Source organism: Asparagus officinalis, chromosome 8 (assembly GCF_001876935.1).
Source record: "Asparagus officinalis chromosome 8, Aspof.V1, whole genome shotgun sequence".
Classification (NCBI taxonomy): domain Eukaryota; kingdom Viridiplantae; phylum Streptophyta; class Magnoliopsida; order Asparagales; family Asparagaceae; genus Asparagus; species Asparagus officinalis.
The window spans coordinates 1,214,943-1,235,206 of record NC_033801.1 but is presented as its reverse complement, the minus strand read 5'-3'; the positions used below and the strand labels follow the sequence as shown (position 1 = coordinate 1,235,206).

The window sequence follows — 20,264 nt, the reverse complement described above, 5'->3', positions numbered from 1 at the left end:
CGGAGCAAGAAGCCGGGGTCCGATGAGCCGGTGGAGGCCGATGAGGTTAGGGGGAGGAGGACTTCGCCGAGGAAGAAGAAATCCGTGTTGTAGTTTTTTTTTAATATTTATTTATAAAGTTGGTCCTTGTTTTTAGCTTATGTGTCTTTTTTTCACCCTTATGCAAGATTTTGCAAATTAATCAAATATGAACTTTTGCATTTTGCAAATTAATCAATCATTACTGTTGTTATCGTCGCAACATTGGGTATCCGCTCTTCACAGCCGCGCATTCTTGAGAATTAAATCAACACTTTTTACAAGCAAAGTATGAGCATGTTGTACAGTTCACCAACTTGAACTAATAAGCTTCAGAGGTTAATGAATTTTTACCTCTAAGTTAAATTAAAAAGTTCGCAAAATGAGATTACATATATTTTCTAAGTCGATCGGGAAGGAGAGTGAAGAGAGGCAGAAGCTTGAACTTACAAAATGAGCCTCTCACATATTTCCAGTTTCAGATATGATCCTCTCAATCTCTTCCAAAAGGCGTTCCTTTTCATCGGACAAATCCTCAGTTTGCTTCTGCAGCTCTTCGATTTGTTTGGTCTGTTCTGAATCCTTCCTGAAAATTGCAGTATTCATCAGTTATCGCTTTTCAGGGAATGATCCTATTACAAGAGCAGAGAGCTTGACACACGGGAGCCTCGACAACAGCCACGAGGATAGAGAGGTAAACTTGGAGAAGAACAGGGCAGAATCAAACTTAGATAAAAGTTCCATGTTATCCAATTAATAGTGGAAGATGTGGGCTTGCCTATTCATGAAAGACAAATTCAGTTTGAGCGATCGAACTTCCTTCTCGAGAGTTTCGCAGCGCTTGAGTACTGATTGCATGTCTGATGGTAGAGTTGGCGTCGAACTTCTTTCCTTCGCTTCTTGCATCCTGAGACCAAGCGATCAAAATTGACATCAATAGGAGTTATTTTAGTGTCAATACAGATCCGAATGCACTCAAAAATTCTCAACAGGATTCAGGTTGAAGAACACGTACTTGCGTGAGCGCTCCACCCTGCGTTTCTTTGTGGGGTCTCCTTTATCCACTGCATACACCCTTTTCTAGTTAGAATATTTTTTAAGCACTATATACTGTCACTGAAAAATAACTCAGCAATACAGATTTCATGACTAATAACCAGATAATTTTGACCGGCACTTAAATAGTATGGTTTACACAAGATCAAAGCCTTTACTCCAAATTCTTCGTGTCGGGAAATTGAAGCGACGATTACATGACACAAGGAACATGGAACTAACCTGAACCACATGATGAAACAGAGCCCATCCGAACTATATTTCGTTTCTAAAGAAATAAAATATAAAACTGATTAGCAAGCTAGAATCTTCATCTCATTCTTATCTATGTATATGGAAAATGATCTCTAATATCAAAGTATATGTTACCTTCCTATCATCCTTTAAATTGTTTTCCAAAATTCTTTCCCTGTATTCTGCACCAGAAAAGGATAACATGGAACATCAAAATCCACAAAAAAGCAAGGTATACAAAGTTAAGCTTTCTTCATAAAAAATGAAATGAAGGAATAAGCTGGTACATATCACAAAAAACAAGTTTAAATCAGAAATCGATCTACTGCAAAATGTAACTGATAGCATACAAGTGTAGCTCCAACCTCTTCACGCACCGAACTATCTACTAAGACTTCTGAACTGATAAAAGCTCTTCTCCATGTAGATGAACAATATTCGGATCATATTTGAATATTAAAACAAGAATGAGAAAGAAAAAATGGGGTTCTGAAGAGTATTAAAATAGCACACACTAATGAAATGTTACTATGCAGAACATAATAGGCTTCCTCCAAGGCTTAGGGGTACAAAAACTCAAAAATGGCATGATATATATGCACCAAGAGTCAATACCATACAAAAAAGGGCCAAAAATTCATCATCTACAGGATAGTTTAGAGTCCGAGAAAAGCATATCCAAGAACAAAAGTACTGAGAACATGACCTTTACTATAGTATGGGAAGGACACATGATGTAACCACAGATAAAAACTAAAACTATTGGAAGGAATTATTGACAGCATTACTTGGAAAGGAAAATGCCAGTTTTACGCTTTCAGAAAATCATAAAGAATGGACAAACCTTTGGCCTTTGATGCATGAGCTGAATTTCCATTGCTAATGTTTTTCCTTGTACTCTCACAAACAGAAAATGTTTGTCCTGAGTTGATGGCGTTATCACAACCAGTTGAGAGTGCAGGCGCAACAGCCGATGATTCACTTTGTGAAGGTTCTTGAGACATTGCTCCCGGTTGGATTTGGTTTACCTGAATATCAAATCATTTCAAATTTAGTTCCAAAGACCTTTAGAAGGTTGCCATCTCAGCAGATCTTGAAATTGCACAGGAAATACCCCATGAAAAGTTCTGGGTGGCTCAAGAGTCTGATTCACTCCATTTTGATCGGCGCTTATATTCACTGGAATTTCTTGAGAATTATAAAAGCTAAAAGAACTTCCTTCTAGGGTTTCTTTGTTCTCTTGGTTACCAAGCTTCTTTTGTTCTAAAGCGCATTTGAGCATGTTTACCACAGAAGAAACGTTATCTACATTTGCAACTGGATGAGTGTTGAATGCTGATGTGGATGAATTGGACGGAGACATAAATGACTGTAGCTGATTGGCCGTCTCAGCCCCTGAGACATCATTGAAATTAATTGTGTGATTAAATCCTTGATTCACTCCATTTAGTTCTTGTACTGGAATGTACGGAACTTCTGGGATTGTTGGTGTCTGAAAATTTTGCATCGCAGCATATCTCCTCCTGCAGATAAATATTTAGGATTCTTTTTCAAGTAAAGACATGTACAAAGTGACAAATCCGGAAAAATGTAATATGTGAGATCAATTTCTTTTCACATAAATAGTCATGGTCATTGCTGGTTAAACCTGTGGAGCACAGGATAAGCAGCTGAATAGTCTGATGATAAGTTAAGACTCGATAATTAGTAATAAACTTTGTATGACTAAGGTGTAACTCCTTGAACAACAGGACCTGGTTAACAACTGTATCAACTTGATAGAATATTCCGGGACACACGTACATATTAGAGGAGCAAAGATTCAAATTTCTGTTTCAGAATTCTAATCCCTGTACCCTTGTTTTCAACCTTCATACCCCAATTAATTAAGTTATGTACATAGAAAATATCAGCACAGGTTCAAGAAATAACATAATCAAAGCCTGTAACTAAATATGGAATCCTTTTCTTTACGAGGATACCATATAAATAAGAGCACATTACCTTAGTTCTGAGGATCTGCTCCTAGTCATTGGTTGAGAGCTATGAAACCATGCCTGCATGAAGTGCACAAGGCATAATAACTCAGATATCTTTCTACAAGAGTAAAAAAAATCAACCCTTACTTTAACCGTATTTTTCTTGCAATTTTTTTAAAAAAATTCCTAACCTTGGCCAAATATAAGTTACTAGCTTCCATTCCTTTCTCTGCTGCGTTCCTGATAGTGTGAGAAAGAGATATTAATCACTGGAAGCAACCTTTTTGAAGTTAAAAATCACAACAGACATTGAGATCCAAATCATAATGAATGTTTTTCTTCGCTATTCACAGAAATTATATTTATCAAACAATAATTCAAACACACCCAGATATAAGTATAGCAAATGGCATTTTTGGTGATCCACCTATATCTTTATGAAAGTATTGCCAGTATCTTCACAACTCTATAATGTAATGAAACTCCCACACATTGTATAAAAAAAAAACAAGTATGTAAACAACATTTGTTTCTTCATGAATACTTAAATAAAATCAAGAACAAAAACATTGCCATCAGTGTGGATTAGAAAGCACAGCTATTGATGCAGTTCTTTTAAATCTGAGGTAATATTGCAATCACTAATCACCAAAGAGAACGTGGAGTGGAGTTGTTTGAGGGTTCCTCCTGCCTGCTTAAACTTTGCTGAAATAAGTTCTCATTGCTATTTCTCTTTTGAAATGCAACCCCATTTTGCTGGCTTGAAGCAAGTTCTGTAGATAATCTGCAAATGTAAACACAACATTTAAGTAAAGGATGTGACAACTTCGCAAACCAAAACATATTCAGCCCACTAGAACATGTGGCATTAGCTTCTATACATGACATCATAAAAAAACAAGTGGTTTTTGGTATCAAAAAACAAGTGGTTTTTGGTATTAACGAATTTATCTACAGTATGGGCATGATTGCACTCACCTAGATGCTTGCCGAGTACGATGGCACTGAGCAGAATTGGCAGAACTGTAGCCAGGTATCTGAATGGAACAGTGAAACAAGTGGGCATTAAAAAAGCTACACAACCAACCAACTCATTAACAAACTTTCAGATACTTTGGGTTTTTACTCTCAAAGACAGGATTCAGATAGGACTCAGTTGCAAATAACATCGTCACGCTAAACAGTAAAATAGAGAGTAACAATACTTTCTTACATAAAAGGCGGTGGAAAATTAGGGAGTAGCTGCATGCTATACGTGATATTATAGTTCCATTAAATAAACAGATCTTACCATCTTTCTGTTGAAGATCAAATTAATAGAGAGAAGATGGGGGAATAAAGAAAAGGAAATAAGGGCAAAAGCATCAGTTTCTTGCCTCTCCATTCATCAACCAGCTATTGAATAGTTCCTCACTATCTCCACGAAAGCTCTGTGTGATGTTCCTGAACCCTAGCATCTCCATACTTGGCGCCGAGATCCCAATAGGATTCTCCATCACAGTCTTCAGAAACATCTCTTCACTAGAATTCCTAAGCAATTCAGAGAAACTTCTACCCCCTTCCATCTCCATAAAAGCTCTCTCTATATCCCCCCTTCACTGATTTTGGCCTTGCAAATAAATGCCAGCTAAATTCTCCTCGTTTCAATTCCTATTCAAAACACCCAATCATCTTCTAACTGTACCCATGGGAAAATAACAATTCTCCTCGTTTCAATTCCTATTCAAAACACCCAATCATCTTCTAACTGTACCCATGGGAAAATAACGAATCGGGTATTATCAATAACTACCAAAACAAAGTTCTATCAAAAAAATTTCTATAAATCTTTATACCAAGTAACTCTATTCTTCCAATAGAGAAACTGAGCTGCCAGATTTGAGCTAATCTCCCAACTCCAATCCAATCCAAGAAAAAAGAAATTCAACTGAACCACTATCGAAAAACACCAATTTAATCGGCACCAGCAGAAGAATCAAATGCAACAGGCCACCAAAACCCTAACTTTCAAGGCTTGAGTGGAAGAAAACTATAATTCCACTTTAATGATGTAATGACCCAATTAATTATTGAACTAAGTTGCATTATAATATGATTATATCAACGGATCTTCTCACAAGCATCTGTATAGATTCTAGTACTACGCTTTTGTCTCTTCCTTTCCAACTATTTAGGTTTGAAATGGGGGAAGTAGTAGCGAATTCTTTTATGGTCAAAAAATTTTGGGGGAGATCCATGAGAGATTATTATTATTATTAGAAAATTTTAGATTCGGTTGCAACTTATAATTGGCTAAGAATTAAAGGGAGAGGTCTCTGTTACCTGAGATCACGAAAGCCATGAAAGAGACCTTCAATTGCCTCCATTTTCGTATTTTTAATTTATAAAATTAAAAAGTTGGAGTCCGTCGGTCGCTTATTTATATGTTGGGGTAGGATGGAAGTTTTACATAAAAGCCCCTCACGTGTGTCTAATTACTTTCAGAAAAATTTATTGAGTGTGTTATAACAGTTCTATTTTAAACATAAAACGGATTTTTATGTTTAAGATTATTGGATAACTTGCATTTTCATTCAAATGTGGAATAAATAAAATAAAAAACCTCAGGCTGAAGTTTAATACTTAAAGAGGGTCTTTCATAGGCATCGACATTCTTTTCATGTGTTTTGAGCCTCTACGTCCAATTGCTGTTCAGTTTTAACTACGCAACAGAAGTCCAGAAATAAGTGAACTGTGATTTTATGTACTTCATAATTTCACCATGGAATTTCAAATTACAAGACCAGAAGCTAAACACATAAGTTAGTATCAAACATTTCCTTAGCTTTGCTCCACTTTCAAATGAATGAAACCAGAAATTTCTTACGAACTGGATGGAACACATTACAGCTATCACAAAAAATGACAATAGAAGAAAATCACTCTATTAAAATCAAGTAAAATTTCAAAATTTCGATACTTAGGTTCGAAAGAGGACATGAAAAATAGATCAATAAGGACGCAGCAAACTATTTTCAAGTGCAATTGTGATATCTCTGACCATAATATTGGATTACCCATCCCATCCACAGCTATAAATGTCTGTGTTTAAATTCATTATGTATTGATCATGGCAGGTTGCAAGTCCGGCACAGCAACAGGCCGGCCACAGCTGCCGACTGCAAACAAACACTGCTCTTCCCAGTTTGGTGCTGACCTGACAAATACACAGAGCGTTAATCATCGTAGGAAACTTCTAAGAACCTCATGAGAATGACACCTTAGTATAATAATTTGCATAATCATACAATTAGGGACTGTTTAGTTTAAAAGGTAACCAAATCAATATAACTCTAGTTACAAAAGAAACCAACAATTTGTAGCTTTAGTTGTAGTTATACCTGTAAATAACCAAAACGCCCATTAATGTACTTATGATGATGGAAGAAATGACCGAAGAATAACTATTATCGGAGCAAGTGGCAGGTCTGCAGCCGAAAATGATAGCATAGAGGTACAACTTTGAAGAGAAGAAATCTTAGTATTCTGATGTCGATATATCACGTTCCACCAAAAATGGGCCTTGCAGACCAAAGGGATTTTCATGTTACCACAAGTTGCCCAATCTTACAATCATAAAACAAATCTTCTTTCAGCATCATCTTTGTCATTTTATTTATTTATTTTTATTTTTTGGGCGAGGAAATGATCATGGTCAAGGACGGCATTTCTAGTTTCACATCAGCACAAATAGAATCCAAAGATATGATTAGACTTTCACTTCTATGTCCTTTTCAAATGATGCTAGCTTCTTAATGGCCCTTTTTACCTTTGCTGAGAGAAAAGGGTGGAGTATTCTTTAGAGGCTTTGCTTCCAGCTTCATAACCTGCTCCAAAGTATCGACAGAACTGTTATTAAAGGAAGAAGAATAACATGGCTGAAACAAGTCATAAGATTGATATTTCAAGAAACAGCATGCTTTTAACACATTTTATGAACAAGAAATGTATATGCAGTTCAAAAAAATTTGTTCTATTTATTTTATCCATCTTCATGTGAATATAGGGTTAGAAGATACTGACCAGAAACAAAATCCTCAACTTGCAATCTCTATTGTGTTTGTCAGAGAGATACTTAAACCAGTTTTCCAAAAACTACAAACATGTGTTAGCCTCCAACATATAGAATGAAACATTTGTCTCATATATAGCATATCGCATATATCCAAAAGCTTGCCTGATGATTTGGAGGTCAGACACAATAGGGTAAATTTACTTTGTCTTTGCAGGCCAGCAGTTCATGGTCTCTGACGGTAGGAGCAGAGCTTCTCGAATAAGTTCTGTGATTGGAAAGATTTTCTTGAACACGTTGAGGCCTATTAAACTGTAAAGATCTTATACCAAGTGAGACGTACATTCGGTAATCTTTTAAATTCAACTCAATAAGATTTACTAAATCAACTAAAAATAATGACAAACCATGTTTGTTTGACAATAATTTGATTGGTACACATAGGTCAAATTTGGGAATAATAATAAAAACTTACAGATGTAAATTTTCACCCATCTCAAAACCTATCTAAATTGTAAAACATATATAACACATATTGGTGAGGCGACAAATTTCGAGCCCAATTTGGAGATCATTGGACCTGGTTTCAAGCTAGACCCTGATAGGCAAATTACTGGAGTGGGTTAGGAAACCATTTAGTTTTCCTAATTAGCGGGCCTACTCGAGTCTGGAAAAAGAAACTGTGCCATCGTGAAGCTCAACACTTCCATGTATTTCTCTCATACCATCTGCAAGAGCCGCACACCAGGAAGATAACTTATTGTGTAAAGATCAACAAGAAACTGCTTTTGACAGTACAAACTTGACAACTGCAACATGGAATAAAGATTAAGATTAGCAACACATCAGAGAACAATCATAGCTACCTCAATCTGAATCAAAACCTATTTGTTCACCCATTTTGTCATCGAGCCTAAACCAACTTTGACTACACAAAATGATTTTTTTTGAAGAAGTTGCGCATGAGAACATGATTCTTGTTAACTAGAAGATATACATCACTATGGAAATAATATGAAAATACTGAAATGACACTAGTCCAACTTAGCGTAATAAGACAACCAAGAAATAGTGTGAAATTGTGGCATAATCACATGGTTAATAACCAGCAAATTAAATATACTTAAAAGATGATGCCTTTGAGACTTAAAACTAAGAAAGCATCAAACCTGGAATACCTCAATTCTCATCCAAAGAAGCAATATGAATAACCTATGACTGAAACAGCATAGGTGCCAAGGTGAAAGACACCTATAGTCCAATTCACAGTCAAAGTCAACAAATAGAAAATTACACCTTCATGCTCAGATGATTTATTTATGGCAGTTCACATGAAAGTTCAATCCAAACATTTCCTACTTGAAATTCTATGTCGAAATTACATAATCCATGAACACTTGAAATGAGAATAAGAAATAATATCTGCATCAAGGATCCAAAGAATATTAAATATTAAGCACTTTGCATTTTGCAACCAAGTCAAGAAAAGTTAAGTATATCCACACATCTCTAAACGGATGGCTTCAAGTTGATTCTGGAAAGAGTAAAAAAGATTTTCAGAGTGATGGTGCAACATAGAAGCTTTTCTGAGTACAATATTGTTTGGACGAGTGATACATTGTATCTCATGTATCACGTTCCCATATGGTGGAATATTTTCTTGCTGAAAGGAAGCGAAGGCACGAGAAAGACTGAATTCAAAGTCTTTCGTCATCAATGCACACCACACACTGGATAAATCTAAGAGAGCAGGCATCCCAGGGGGGAAAAATCACGAATTGTCGCTATAATCGAGTTAATGTTCATTTTTAAATAGAAGTAAGAGTTTACAACAACAACTACTACAAAGCCTTTATGCCAAAGTTTTGGGATTGGCTACATGAAACCTATTCTTCCATTTAGTTCTATTTGGGACCATCATCTTCTCTGTTAACTATTACCATATTCTTTTTACTTGCACACTGAATAAATCTAAGGGAGCACACATTTTCAAAAGGAAAAAACAATCAATAATTGCCAGTATAATCAATTTAAGGTTCATTTTTAAATAGGAATAAGAGTCTACTTCTGGGTTAGTAAGTATATTTAAAAGCTGAAGTTGTACCCAAGCAAAAGAAAAGGAGAAAACAAAAAGCCTCATGCAGAAGACTTGTAAACAGGAAATCCATGATTATATTTCTATGGCAATCTCGTGTTAATAATGTATAACATGTTTTGGACAATACAGGAATTACCATTCCTTGTTGGACATAACTCAGTGTATTAGAGCTTCACCATCATTCTCCTGTTCATCTGTTTCAAAATCAGGGAGGTCAGGACTTGTTGAAAATCTCATCCAACTCTTCTTCTCCGCAAACTTTAGGCAGGGTTGCAATGCACATCCGATCAGTATGCCACCCAAGCTTAAAAGCATGACTTTGAAAGATGCAAAAGCTATAAGGACACATATCAATGTGGTAGGAGGTGTAAGCATCAAAATTGCACCAACGGTTCCCAAAGGAATCTTGTAAGGACGAGAAGCCATTGGGTACTTCATTCTTAACTTGATAAAGGCTAGAAATTCCAGAAGCATTCCAATGCAGTAGAGGAAATTATCAGCAGCAAGAATCTCTTGAAAGCTCATCCAAGACAGAAAAAGCACACCAGAGGCGGAGAGCAAGATCCCCAAAAGAGGAGTTCCATACCTAGACCTCTTGGCAAAGACTTCTGGAAGCATTCCTCGCTCTGCCATTCCAAGAAGTTGATAGGAGTCAGTACTCATCTCTGTGACAAACATCCCCATATTGGACAATGCTGAAGCACCCTGAACCCAGCATCTCAACCAAACACCACCAATAATTTTTGCAATATCCGAATAATAACCATCAGTCCATCGCTCTCTATCAAGCGGAAGAGCCCCAGTGCCAATTATAAGAGGACACAAACACCCCGTAACAACCAAGATCAATCCATAAAAGAGTGCTTTCGGTAGGGTTTTTCTTGGGTTGTCGACTTCTCCTGCCAGTGTACTGATTGAATCATAATTATTATAATTCCAAAAGAGAGTGTTCACGTACAAGCTCCAATTGATAGTTCTTGGATTAACAAGTACAAACCATCTTGAGGGATGTAGGCTCGGAATAGCAACAAATCCCATAACAACAAATGGAAGCATCGAGAAGACTCCAAGGCAAACAGCTGTCCAACCAACTATAGTTAAGCCTCTATAGTTCATATAAGTTAGCGCTATTGTCAGAGCTAAAGCCGCCAAAGCCCTCGGTATCCCTTCACTTAAAGCCGGAATCCCTGATTTGAGATAGTCTAGAAATAGAACTGGATATAGAGCATTATCTATAACTCCACTGAGCCATTTCATCCATCCTTGCAGAAAACCCCAGTAAGGACCCAACGCAGAAGAGACCCAAACGACATAACCACCATCCTCCGGAAACATTGTTGCCAATTCAGCAGTAATAAGAGCTTCTGGAATGCACCATAGGAATGGGAATACTATAAAGCCAACGATGGCTAAGAATGGACCAGCAGCTCGAACACTGTCTTCTACTCCAAAGGGCCCACCAGAAACTTCATAAAAGATTAAGAAGATCAGGGGGATTATTGAAACTCTATGGAGTTTACTAGCTTTAGGGGCTTCCTTGCTAATTTCCTGGTACTCCAGGCCACCTTTTTGGCCCATGGAAATTGAAAGTGGTTGAATCTTTCGAGAGCTCCAAAGTTTCTGCATCAGCATATAAATTTAGTTTGGTTTCATCTATTTAAAAATGGAAACATTAGTAAAGATATTCTGCAGTGAAGCTGAAACATCAACACCTTTAACTCCATAAACGCTAGAAAAGAACTTACCTCAAGGAACAACTAGAGAAGAACTGAAGGAGAAATTTTGACACCAGGCTCAGAAGCTGAGGGTTGAACCCCCAACCTCAACAAGCTACTGAAGCTAATAGAGGCAACTGTCTTAGAATGAGCATGAGGATGGATCCTTATAAAAATAAACACACTAATTCATAAGATGTCATAGTCTTATCCATTAAATTCTTACAGGGAAGCTAGCTCTATTAGGGCTCCAATAATGCAAATGACCTTCCTCAATCAAAACAACCCGCAGCCCACTGCTCCTGGTCTATGATAAATCAAGGAAAACACCATACTGAATGGACATCCTTTTCGCAATTGCATCATTGGACAAAAGACTATAGCATGAGACATTTAGCCTCAGATAGCTGACAAGCCTATCATTATCACCATCTCATCCAGCTATAGCATGAGACATTTAGCCTCAGATAGCTGATAAGCCTTATCGCAATTGCATCATTGGACAAAAGACTATAGCATGAGACATTTAGCCTCAGATAGCTGACAAGCCTATCATTATCACCATCTCATCCAGCTACTTCCGTTGAAATCAGTATATTCTTGGACTTCTAAAAAATTTTACATTTCGAATTTGTGCAGCGCTTTGTTGATAGTAATATGAGATTTAATAGGCAGTTACTTTATAAAGCACATGACAGTCCACTTCTATCCAATCGACACAAGAACCAATGCCAATGGTTCATTTGCAGGTCTAAGTCTTGCTGTCAAACAGTAGAACGAAAATAATAATCTGGTTAATTTTTTAATGAGCCTTCTTTTTCAATCGGATGAGGGAGAATAGCAAATGCAAAAAACATGTCTCATTCATAGTGCCCTATTTGCCACAACTATAATGTCAAACATGTCAGCCGTTCTTTGTTGACAAAGGACAGTTAGGCACCGAAAGTTGCCGTTTTTTGAGAAAAATAAAAAAGGTGGTGGGTCCCACCGGGTCCCGCTAATAAAATATTATTAGTGGCGAGTCCCACTAATAATATTTTATTAGTGCATAGTGTTTCCCAAATACTATAAATAGGGCCTTAAACTCTTAAGGAAAACTCATCCCAGAAACAACTCCTCTCATAGAAGAGTAAGAGAGAAAACAGAGAGAGATTGTGAGAGTTCTTAGAGTGTATCTAATCAAGAGAGAGTGTTCTCTTTAATCTATTCTTTTGGGATATAAAAGAATTTGGCGTCATCGTTGCACCGTGGAGTAGCTCCGAAGAAGTGAACCACGTATATCTGTGAGTACTGTGTTGAATATTGTGCCTTTATTTTGTGTATTACGTCTCCGTCCGAGGTGTTATTGTTGGTGTGTACTGTAACAACTGGTATCAGAGCCTGACTTAGAGTATATATATCTGCTTATCGTATGCTCTGTGGCTGTCACTGAAAGTGGATCCTTCACATCAGAAAATAAGTTAGATTATTATTTACTCTTTTAAGGCATTGGACACTATTCACATGTACGACACTATTCAAGTGTACAATACTATTCACAAATACGGTATTATTCACAAATACATTTCGTGAAAGACGTAATATTTCGTAATAGGATCTACAGTTGAAGACAACAGATTTCGAATTGAGAAGTTCGGCGACCAAAATTTTAGGTATTGGATGATGCAAATAGAAGACTATTTGTACCAGAAGGATCTCTTCCTACCCCTCCAACGAGAGGCGGGGAAACCTGACAAGATGGAGGATGATAAGTGGAAGGTGCTCGACTGTAAAGCACTTGTCATCATCAGACTCAACCTTCACCAGCATGTGACTTACAACGTCTCGCATGCGACCACCACCAAGGAGTTGATGGAGGCCTTGGAGGCGCTGTATGAGAAGCCGTCTGCTTCAAATAAGGTATACCTGATGAAGAAGCTATTCAATCTGAAAATGCAGTAAGTTTGCTCGCGTGTCGAACTTCTTGAACGAATTTCAGGCTGTTGTGCAACAGCTTGCTGCAGTAGATCTCAAGTTCGACAATGAGATCCAAGCTCTTCTGTTACTTTCTTGTCTGCCAGATTTATGGGAGAATATAGTGATGACAGTGAGCAACGCCAATGGCAATGACAAGATGAAGCTCGATACGATGATTGGGGCAATTCTGGATGAAAGAATCTCGTCACAAAGTCTCAGGAGCTGAGGCCTCTAGCAGTAGGAGTACTCTGCATGTCGAGACATGAGGACGTGCGCAGAAGAAGGGTAGGGGACAACGAGACCAATCAAAATCCAGAGAGAAGTCTAAAGAGCCAAACCCGAATGGTTACAGTGAAGGGAAGTGCTTCAGATGCGGAAAGAAGGATCACTTTGTACGGGACTGCAGAGTTTCTGTTCCAGTATCAGCAGGGGATGATCGGGCTGATGGTGCAACCAATCTCATGCACAAGACGGATTCGGATGCGCTTCTCCTATCCCTCGAAGACAAAAGCGATGCATGGGTCATCGACTCTGGCGTATCTTTTCATGCAACCTCATAACAAAAGCTGCTTTCATCGTTCGTGAAGGACTTAGGGACAGTCTATCTTGACAACGATCAACCTTGCAAGGTTTCTGGGAAGGAAAATTGTACCCTCAAGATGAAGGGCGGGACCACCTTGATGCTGAATGACATTCGACATGTAGCGGATCTCAGGCGAAATCTTATATCAGTCGGGTAACTAACTGATTCCGGTTACAGAGTATCATTCGAGCAGAGAAGCTGGAAGGTGTCCAAAGGTGCCATGGTGGTGACATACGGCAAACGCGATGGGCCTCTCTACATCGCCAACGGGAAGATGGACCACTTGCTTGCCGCAGGATAAGCATCATCATCATCATCTGCCGACTGCATGACTTGGCATCGACGACTTGGCCACATGAGCGAGAAGGGGATGCAGATAATGACCGCAGGAGAGAGGCTTCCGGATCTAAACAAGATCGATCTGACTTTTTGTGAGGACTGCATCATAGGAAAACAAAAAAAAGTGAGTTTCAACACGACCGGACCGGCTCTGAAACTGCAGAAATTAGAGTTGGTACACACCGACGTGTGGGGACCTACGTAAGTCCCATCTGTTGGAAATTCTCTTTACTTTGTCACTTTTATTGATGATGCTACTAGAAAATTACGGGTGTTCTTCTTGAAGCACAAGTCAGATGTTTTCATTGTCTTCAAGAAGTGGCTTACCTGTGTGGAGAACGAAATAGGTAATAAGCTGAAGTGCTTAAAGTCTGATAATGGAGGCGAATATTACAGTCAGGAGTTCGAGAACTTATGCTCGTCCTATGGGATTAGGAGACTGAAGACCGTCTCAGACACACCTCAACACAACGGAGTGACGGAGTGTATGAATCGTACTATCTTGGAGCGCGTCAGAAGTATGAGGATCCACTCCGGATTGTCCAAGAGCTTTTGGGTCGAAGCTGTCAATACTGCTGCAATACTTGATCAACCGCGGGCTATCCGCGGCTCTCAATTATGGGATACTTGAAGAGGCTTGGACCGGAAAGAAGCTGAAGCTAGAGCACTTACGAGTATTTGATTGTGACGCCTATGTCATGACCAATCCTGCAGACCGGTCAAAGCTTGATCCAAAGTCAAAAAAGTTCTCTTTCATCGGCTATGAAGGAGATGAGTATGAGTACCGTTTTTGGGATCACGATGCGCGCAAGGTGGTGCGCAGTCGTGACGTCGTGTTCCATGAAAATGCGATGTACAAGACCAAAAAGGTGAGTGGGAGTCAGCTATCTCCCCCTCTTTTTCCAGATATTGCTGACAGTGAGGACGACTATGAGATACCAATCAGCATAGAAGACGGAGACCAAGAGAACGTACGGGATGCACAACAGCAGAATCCAGCAGAACTACCGATCGTAATTCACAAAGCTCCAAGAAATTCGAGGGTACCAGAGAGGTACCTTTCTACCATGAATTATCTTCTCCTGACTGACAGTGGTGAGCCAGAGAGCTATGAGGAGGTACAACAGACCAGCAAAGCTCGGGGCGAGTGGGAGTCTGCCATAGAGGAGGAAATGAAGTCCTTGATGAAGAATGGGATTTGGGAGCTCGTAAAGCTTCTAAGAGGGAGATATGCTCTTCACAATTGGTGGATTTATCGGGTCAAGGATGAAGCCGATGGACGGTGACGTTACAAGGCGAGGCTTGTAGTGAAGGGCTATGAGCAGAAAATAGTGATAGACTATTCTGACGTTTTTGCTCCCGTCGTTAAGTTGACGACGATCCGGAGTGTGCTGAGCATTGTGACAGTCCGAGATGTGAAGACAACATTCCTTCATGAAGATTTGGAGGAAGAGATCTATATGTATCAACCAGCGGGCTTCGAAGAACGAGGCAGGGAGGGTCTCGTGTGTCATCTGCGCAAGAGATTGTATGGCCTGAAGCAAGCTCCGCGACAGTGATATATGAAGTTCGAGAACTTTATGGAGGAGAACGGTTTTCTCAAATGTGACACAGACCATTGTTGCTTCATCAAGAGATATGACGAATCCTATGTGATACTCTTGATTTATGTTGATGACATGTTGATTGCAGGACCCGACTTGACCTGCATTGAAGAACTCAAGGGGCGTCTCTCAGAGTGCTTCAAGATGAAGGATTTGGGTTCAGCAAACCAGATTCTGGGGATGAGGATCATCAGAGACAAATCAGCACGAAGGCTGAGGTTGTATCAGAATGCCTACATTGAAAAGATTCTTGAAAAGTTTGGCATGAAAAAAGCTAAACCGGTGGGCTCACCGTTTGCAAGCCATTTCAAGCTATCGAAGACCCAAGCACCAGAGACTGCTGAAGAGCATGAGTTCATGACCAACATACCATATGCATCTGTCGTCGGGAGTTTGATGTATGCGATGGTGTGCACGAGGCCGGATATTGCATAAGGAGTGTGAGTTGTGAGCCGCTTCATGAGCAATTCAGGGAAACAACACTGGGGTGCGATCAAGTGGCTTATACGCTACTTGAAAAGCTCGTCCGACCGTTGTCTTGAGTATGACGGAGCAGATTTGCAGGTAGAGGGCTTTTGTGATGCAGACTACGCCGGGGACATAGACTCGAGAAGGAGTACGAACGGCTACATCTTCATCTTGGGTAGTGGAGCGATAAGTTGGAGATCTAAGTTACAGGATACTGTGACTTTATCGACAACCGAAGCCGAGTACGTGTCTGCAGCAGAGACAGCAAAGGAGTTGCTATGGTTGAAGGCTTTTCTTCTCGAGCTTGGAGTAAGCTTTGAGAAATACTTCATCCACTGCGACAGTCAGAGTGTCATTCAATTATCAGAGAACGACGCATTTCATACTCGGACCAAGCATGTTGACGTGAAGCACCATGCCATATGGAGATGGCAAAGCAGGAACGAGTTTAAGCTTGTGAAGATTAATACGAGATACAATCTGACCGATATGCTGACTAAGCCAGTTCCACTCGAGAAGGTGAGACTGTGTGCAGCCTCATATGGCCTCCGTTGAAAATGTTGAGGGCCGTGCAAGACGCCAAAGATATAAAACATCTGGATGATGCAATCAAGAATGATGTGAAGATATGATTGATACTCAATCAAATTTTTAAGTGGGAGATTGTCAGCCGTTCTTTGTTGACAAAGGACAGTTAGGCCCCGAAAGTTTCTGTTTTTTGAGAAAAATAAAAAAGATGGTGGGTCCCACCGAGTCCCGCTAATAAAATATTATTAGTGACGGGTCCCACTAATAATATTTTATTAGTGTATAGTGTTTTTCAAATACTATAAATAGGACCCTAAACTCTTAAGGCTTGTTTGGATTGAGGGGAATAAGGGTGAAGGGAAGTTAGGGAAACCATTCACCTTGTTTGGGAACATTTAGAAGGTGAAGTTATTCACCCTAGTTCCCCTTAGTTCATCCCTTAATAGTATAAAATTTATTACCCTCTAAATTGGGGTGTAACCAAGGGGAAGGGAACTCCATTCCCTTCCCTCACCTAGTTTTCCTTAACTTCCCTTAACCCCATTGAAATCCAAACACACCCTTAGGGCTTGTTTGGATTGAGGAGAATAAGGGTGAAAGGAAGTTAGGGGAACCATTCATCTTGTTTGGGAACATTTAGGAGGTGAAGTTATTCATCCTAGTTCCCCTTGGTTCACCCCCTAATAGTATAAAATTTGTTATCCCCCAAATTAGGGTGTGACCAAGGGGAAAGGAACTCTCTTTCCTTCCCTTCCATTCTCTCACCTAGTTTCCCTTAACTTCTCTTAACCCCATTGAAATCCAAACACACCCTTAAGAAAAACTCAACCTAGAAACAACTCCTCTCATAGAAGAGTAAGAGAGAAAACAGAGAGAGATTGTGAGAGTTCTTGGAGTGTATCGGATCAAGAGAGTGTGTTCTCTTTGATCTATTCTTTTGGGATATAAAAGAATTTAACGTCGTCGTTGCACCGTGGAGTAGCTCCAAAGGAGTGAACCACGTATATCTGTGAGTACTGTGTTGAATATTGTGTTTTTATTTTGTGTATTACGTCTCTGTCCGAGGCGTTAATGTTGGTGTGTACCGTAACAAAACACACACATGTAGTCTCTACACACCATTGGCTCCCAAGTTTTCTACGAATTAATAGTCTACGTATCACCAGTTCACCACTCAATACCAAAATTTTCTAGCTTCAAATCCTTCCAAGACTTTGACACCTAGACCTCCTATCCCTTGTCACTCGCCTTTTCTCCTCTATGCAACTAAGTTTTCTCAACTTGATGATCACATAACTAACAAATGTAGGAACCATTTCTGAAGCTCCTTGACCTGCACAACTATTTTATCCGTCTCCTGTGAGCATGCAACTTTTGTATTGCAGAAGTATCTGAGAATGTCGCTAGAATTTGGTCCCCATGTAATGCATTGGGGTGGCAACTTAACGATAGACTCCAATTTTATTTTTGTCATCCTACTAAATGTTCGGTGTGGGTTATAGCGTATCGGAACTTCTAGATTCAAGTTCAGACGATGCTTTTGTATTAAAATACGATACATAAACTACATTTTCCCCCCAACCATTTTTGGATCTCAGCTACAGTATGCCTCTCGAATCTACAGACTAACAAATGTTTGAGCGATGCTCAAACAATTCTATAGAAGAAGTAAGACAGGGAAGATGTCATCTAGCTCCGAAACAGCAAAAGGTTTTATTTTTTTTCTTAGTAGTTTCACCATCAAGCATCAACAGAAAAAGGGTAACCCACTCAATAAATTACCAAAAAAAAAAAAATTTGTTTGCTCTCATTAGTTCAACATCGTTTGCTCCATTGTATCAACCCATGAATCTGATAGCAAATCTCGATTAAAAACCCAAAATATCTCTAAATTGAAGAGAAAACTAAATCAAGAGAGACAGATTTATACCTCATTTTCTCCCGCTTTGCTCGGGGAATCCTTCTTCTCTTCGGCTTCATATCCTTTCTTCTCCGTCTCCATCTCTCAGATCTGGGTCAGATTCCTGCTACCGCTTCTTTGACTTGAAAATGAGAAGAAGCGAGAAATGTATTTTTTTTTTCTTTCTATTTTTTAAGCTAAAAAATGGAGCACGGTGTGATCTGAATTCGGTGCGAGAAGAGGAGCATAATGCTAGGTCAATGTAAGTACCGTACTTGTCTTTATCTGGCATTCCCCAACCAAATTCATCCACGTGTCAACCCTAAACTTTGAATTTTCAGCCCAGGAAATTTAGATTTTGCTAAATTAAGAAAACAAAATGAATTTTTTCCTTTCGCGCGCCCCCATAGAGCGCTCCTCTTTTGAGCTCCAACAAGATGAGAGAACGTAATAAAAGTATTTTCCCTTCTTCTCCTCTTGCAAATTAAAAAGCTAAACTACTGTATCATAATGTTTCCCTGTTTGATGTGCTCTCAATGAATGTCTTTCTACTTATTCAACTTGTTCTCTAATTCTGATTTTAGGTTGCTTTTTTATATGTGCATTAAAAAGACTTGGATTTTTTTTTTACTATTTTTCGGGAGTTATAACGGGCATCTAAATATACCTATTTGTAAACTATTATGCCGCAATATTGTATGTTTATATTGGTATAGATTTGTAAATTTAATTTTTTTTTTTTTGCAACTCACGAGGCTTGTGCCTCATGCTTTGAAGCTTATGCGTCCGTTCATAAAAGGATCTAGTTATCTGGCATGCGCTTCTGCTTCTTAAAACATTAATTTGTCCGTTTTAGATTTCAAAAAGATACTTGGATTCTCCTGAACTTCTTCAATTACATCCTGAAATCTCGGCACAGAAAAAAAACTGATCAATCAGATTCTCCATTTCTCGTGACTTCACAGTACAGGAGCAAACATGCACAATTTTTGTTAAGAGAACTCATATTAGAGCAATTTGAAGAAGGCAACAAAGCTAAATACGAGTACCAGAGAGACCCATCCATATCCTTCACTCTCACCGAACAAATTATACACTACAACAAACAGCAACATGAACATAAAAAACCCGAATCCGATCCCCTCTCCGTCGCCTTCAGACTCCTGCGGCTGCACCTGATTATGAACATACTTACTGAATTTTACCGAGTAGCTCTTGATCAGAAAATGAATCCCCAACATCAGTATCAACGGACCGATGAGGATATTTCTCAGCAGAAACACCACGAGCAGCAGCCCGAGTGGGATCACAATGAATTCACTCACGAAATGCACCATGAGAAGCAGAATGAGAGGAATTACAAAGAGCGGCGAGACTGTAGCATCTTCCTTCTCCGAGACGAGTGATGACAGCTTCACTAGATCAGGACCGTAGAGGAACAATCCGAGGGTGGCGATGAGGAGGAGGGGGCTCACTGGAGATGGACCTGAACTCATTGCTTTTTTTTTTAAAGAGAACTAGCAGTGACATTTTGCGGAGGAAGGAGTTCTGAGTATATAAAAAGTAGCAGCTTTCTAGTACTCTCGGGTGCAGCTAACTTTAACTACTCAACTGTTTGTTATTGAAAAGAACATGCGTGTACTTTTGTAGGAAGTTGAGGATTGATTAGTTTGTTTGGTTGCTCAAATTTGTTGGGAGATTGATTAGTGTCACTATACATAGTTTTAAGAAGTGA

General features: G+C 39.1%; 3 protein-coding genes across 5 annotated transcripts; 1 reads left to right on the top strand and 2 right to left on the bottom strand.

Annotated features, from left to right (window-relative positions):
• Positions 10 to 5,603, bottom strand: LOC109820621 (STE20-like serine/threonine-protein kinase). Of its 2 annotated transcripts, none has more exons than XM_020386796.1 (13): positions 5,028 to 5,603; positions 4,664 to 4,958; positions 4,266 to 4,324; positions 3,937 to 4,071; positions 3,479 to 3,527; positions 3,313 to 3,365; positions 2,423 to 2,831; positions 2,153 to 2,336; positions 1,444 to 1,490; positions 1,297 to 1,342; positions 1,034 to 1,082; positions 797 to 925; positions 10 to 604 (listed from the first exon to the last, which is right to left on the bottom strand). In XM_020386796.1, exons 2-13 carry the CDS (start codon positions 4,856 to 4,858, stop codon positions 481 to 483), a joined length of 1,479 nt encoding a protein of 492 aa, XP_020242385.1. In that variant the 5' UTR covers positions 4,859 to 4,958; positions 5,028 to 5,603; the 3' UTR covers positions 10 to 480. The 2 variants fall into 2 exon arrangements, with proteins under 2 accessions (XP_020242385.1, XP_020242384.1); XM_020386795.1 differs by having other exon boundaries at positions 4,664 to 4,965; positions 5,123 to 5,603.
• LOC109820619 (probable polyamine transporter At1g31830) lies at positions 7,691 to 18,784 on the bottom strand. 2 transcript variants are annotated; one of them, XM_020386793.1, is made up of 3 exons: positions 18,560 to 18,784; positions 9,573 to 11,056; positions 7,691 to 8,147 (listed from the first exon to the last, which is right to left on the bottom strand). In XM_020386793.1, the coding sequence occupies exons 1-2, from the start codon at positions 18,629 to 18,631 to the stop codon at positions 9,593 to 9,595; spliced, it is 1,536 nt and encodes a 511-aa protein (XP_020242382.1). In that variant the 5' UTR covers positions 18,632 to 18,784; the 3' UTR covers positions 7,691 to 8,147; positions 9,573 to 9,592. The 2 variants fall into 2 exon arrangements, with proteins under 2 accessions (XP_020242382.1, XP_020242383.1); XM_020386794.1 differs by lacking the exon at positions 18,560 to 18,784 and adding an exon at positions 11,182 to 11,511.
• Positions 12,736 to 13,938, top strand: LOC109820622. The gene is made up of 2 exons (XM_020386798.1): positions 12,736 to 13,050; positions 13,130 to 13,938. The coding sequence occupies exons 1-2, from the start codon at positions 12,811 to 12,813 to the stop codon at positions 13,331 to 13,333; spliced, it is 444 nt and encodes a 147-aa protein (XP_020242387.1). The 5' UTR covers positions 12,736 to 12,810; the 3' UTR covers positions 13,334 to 13,938.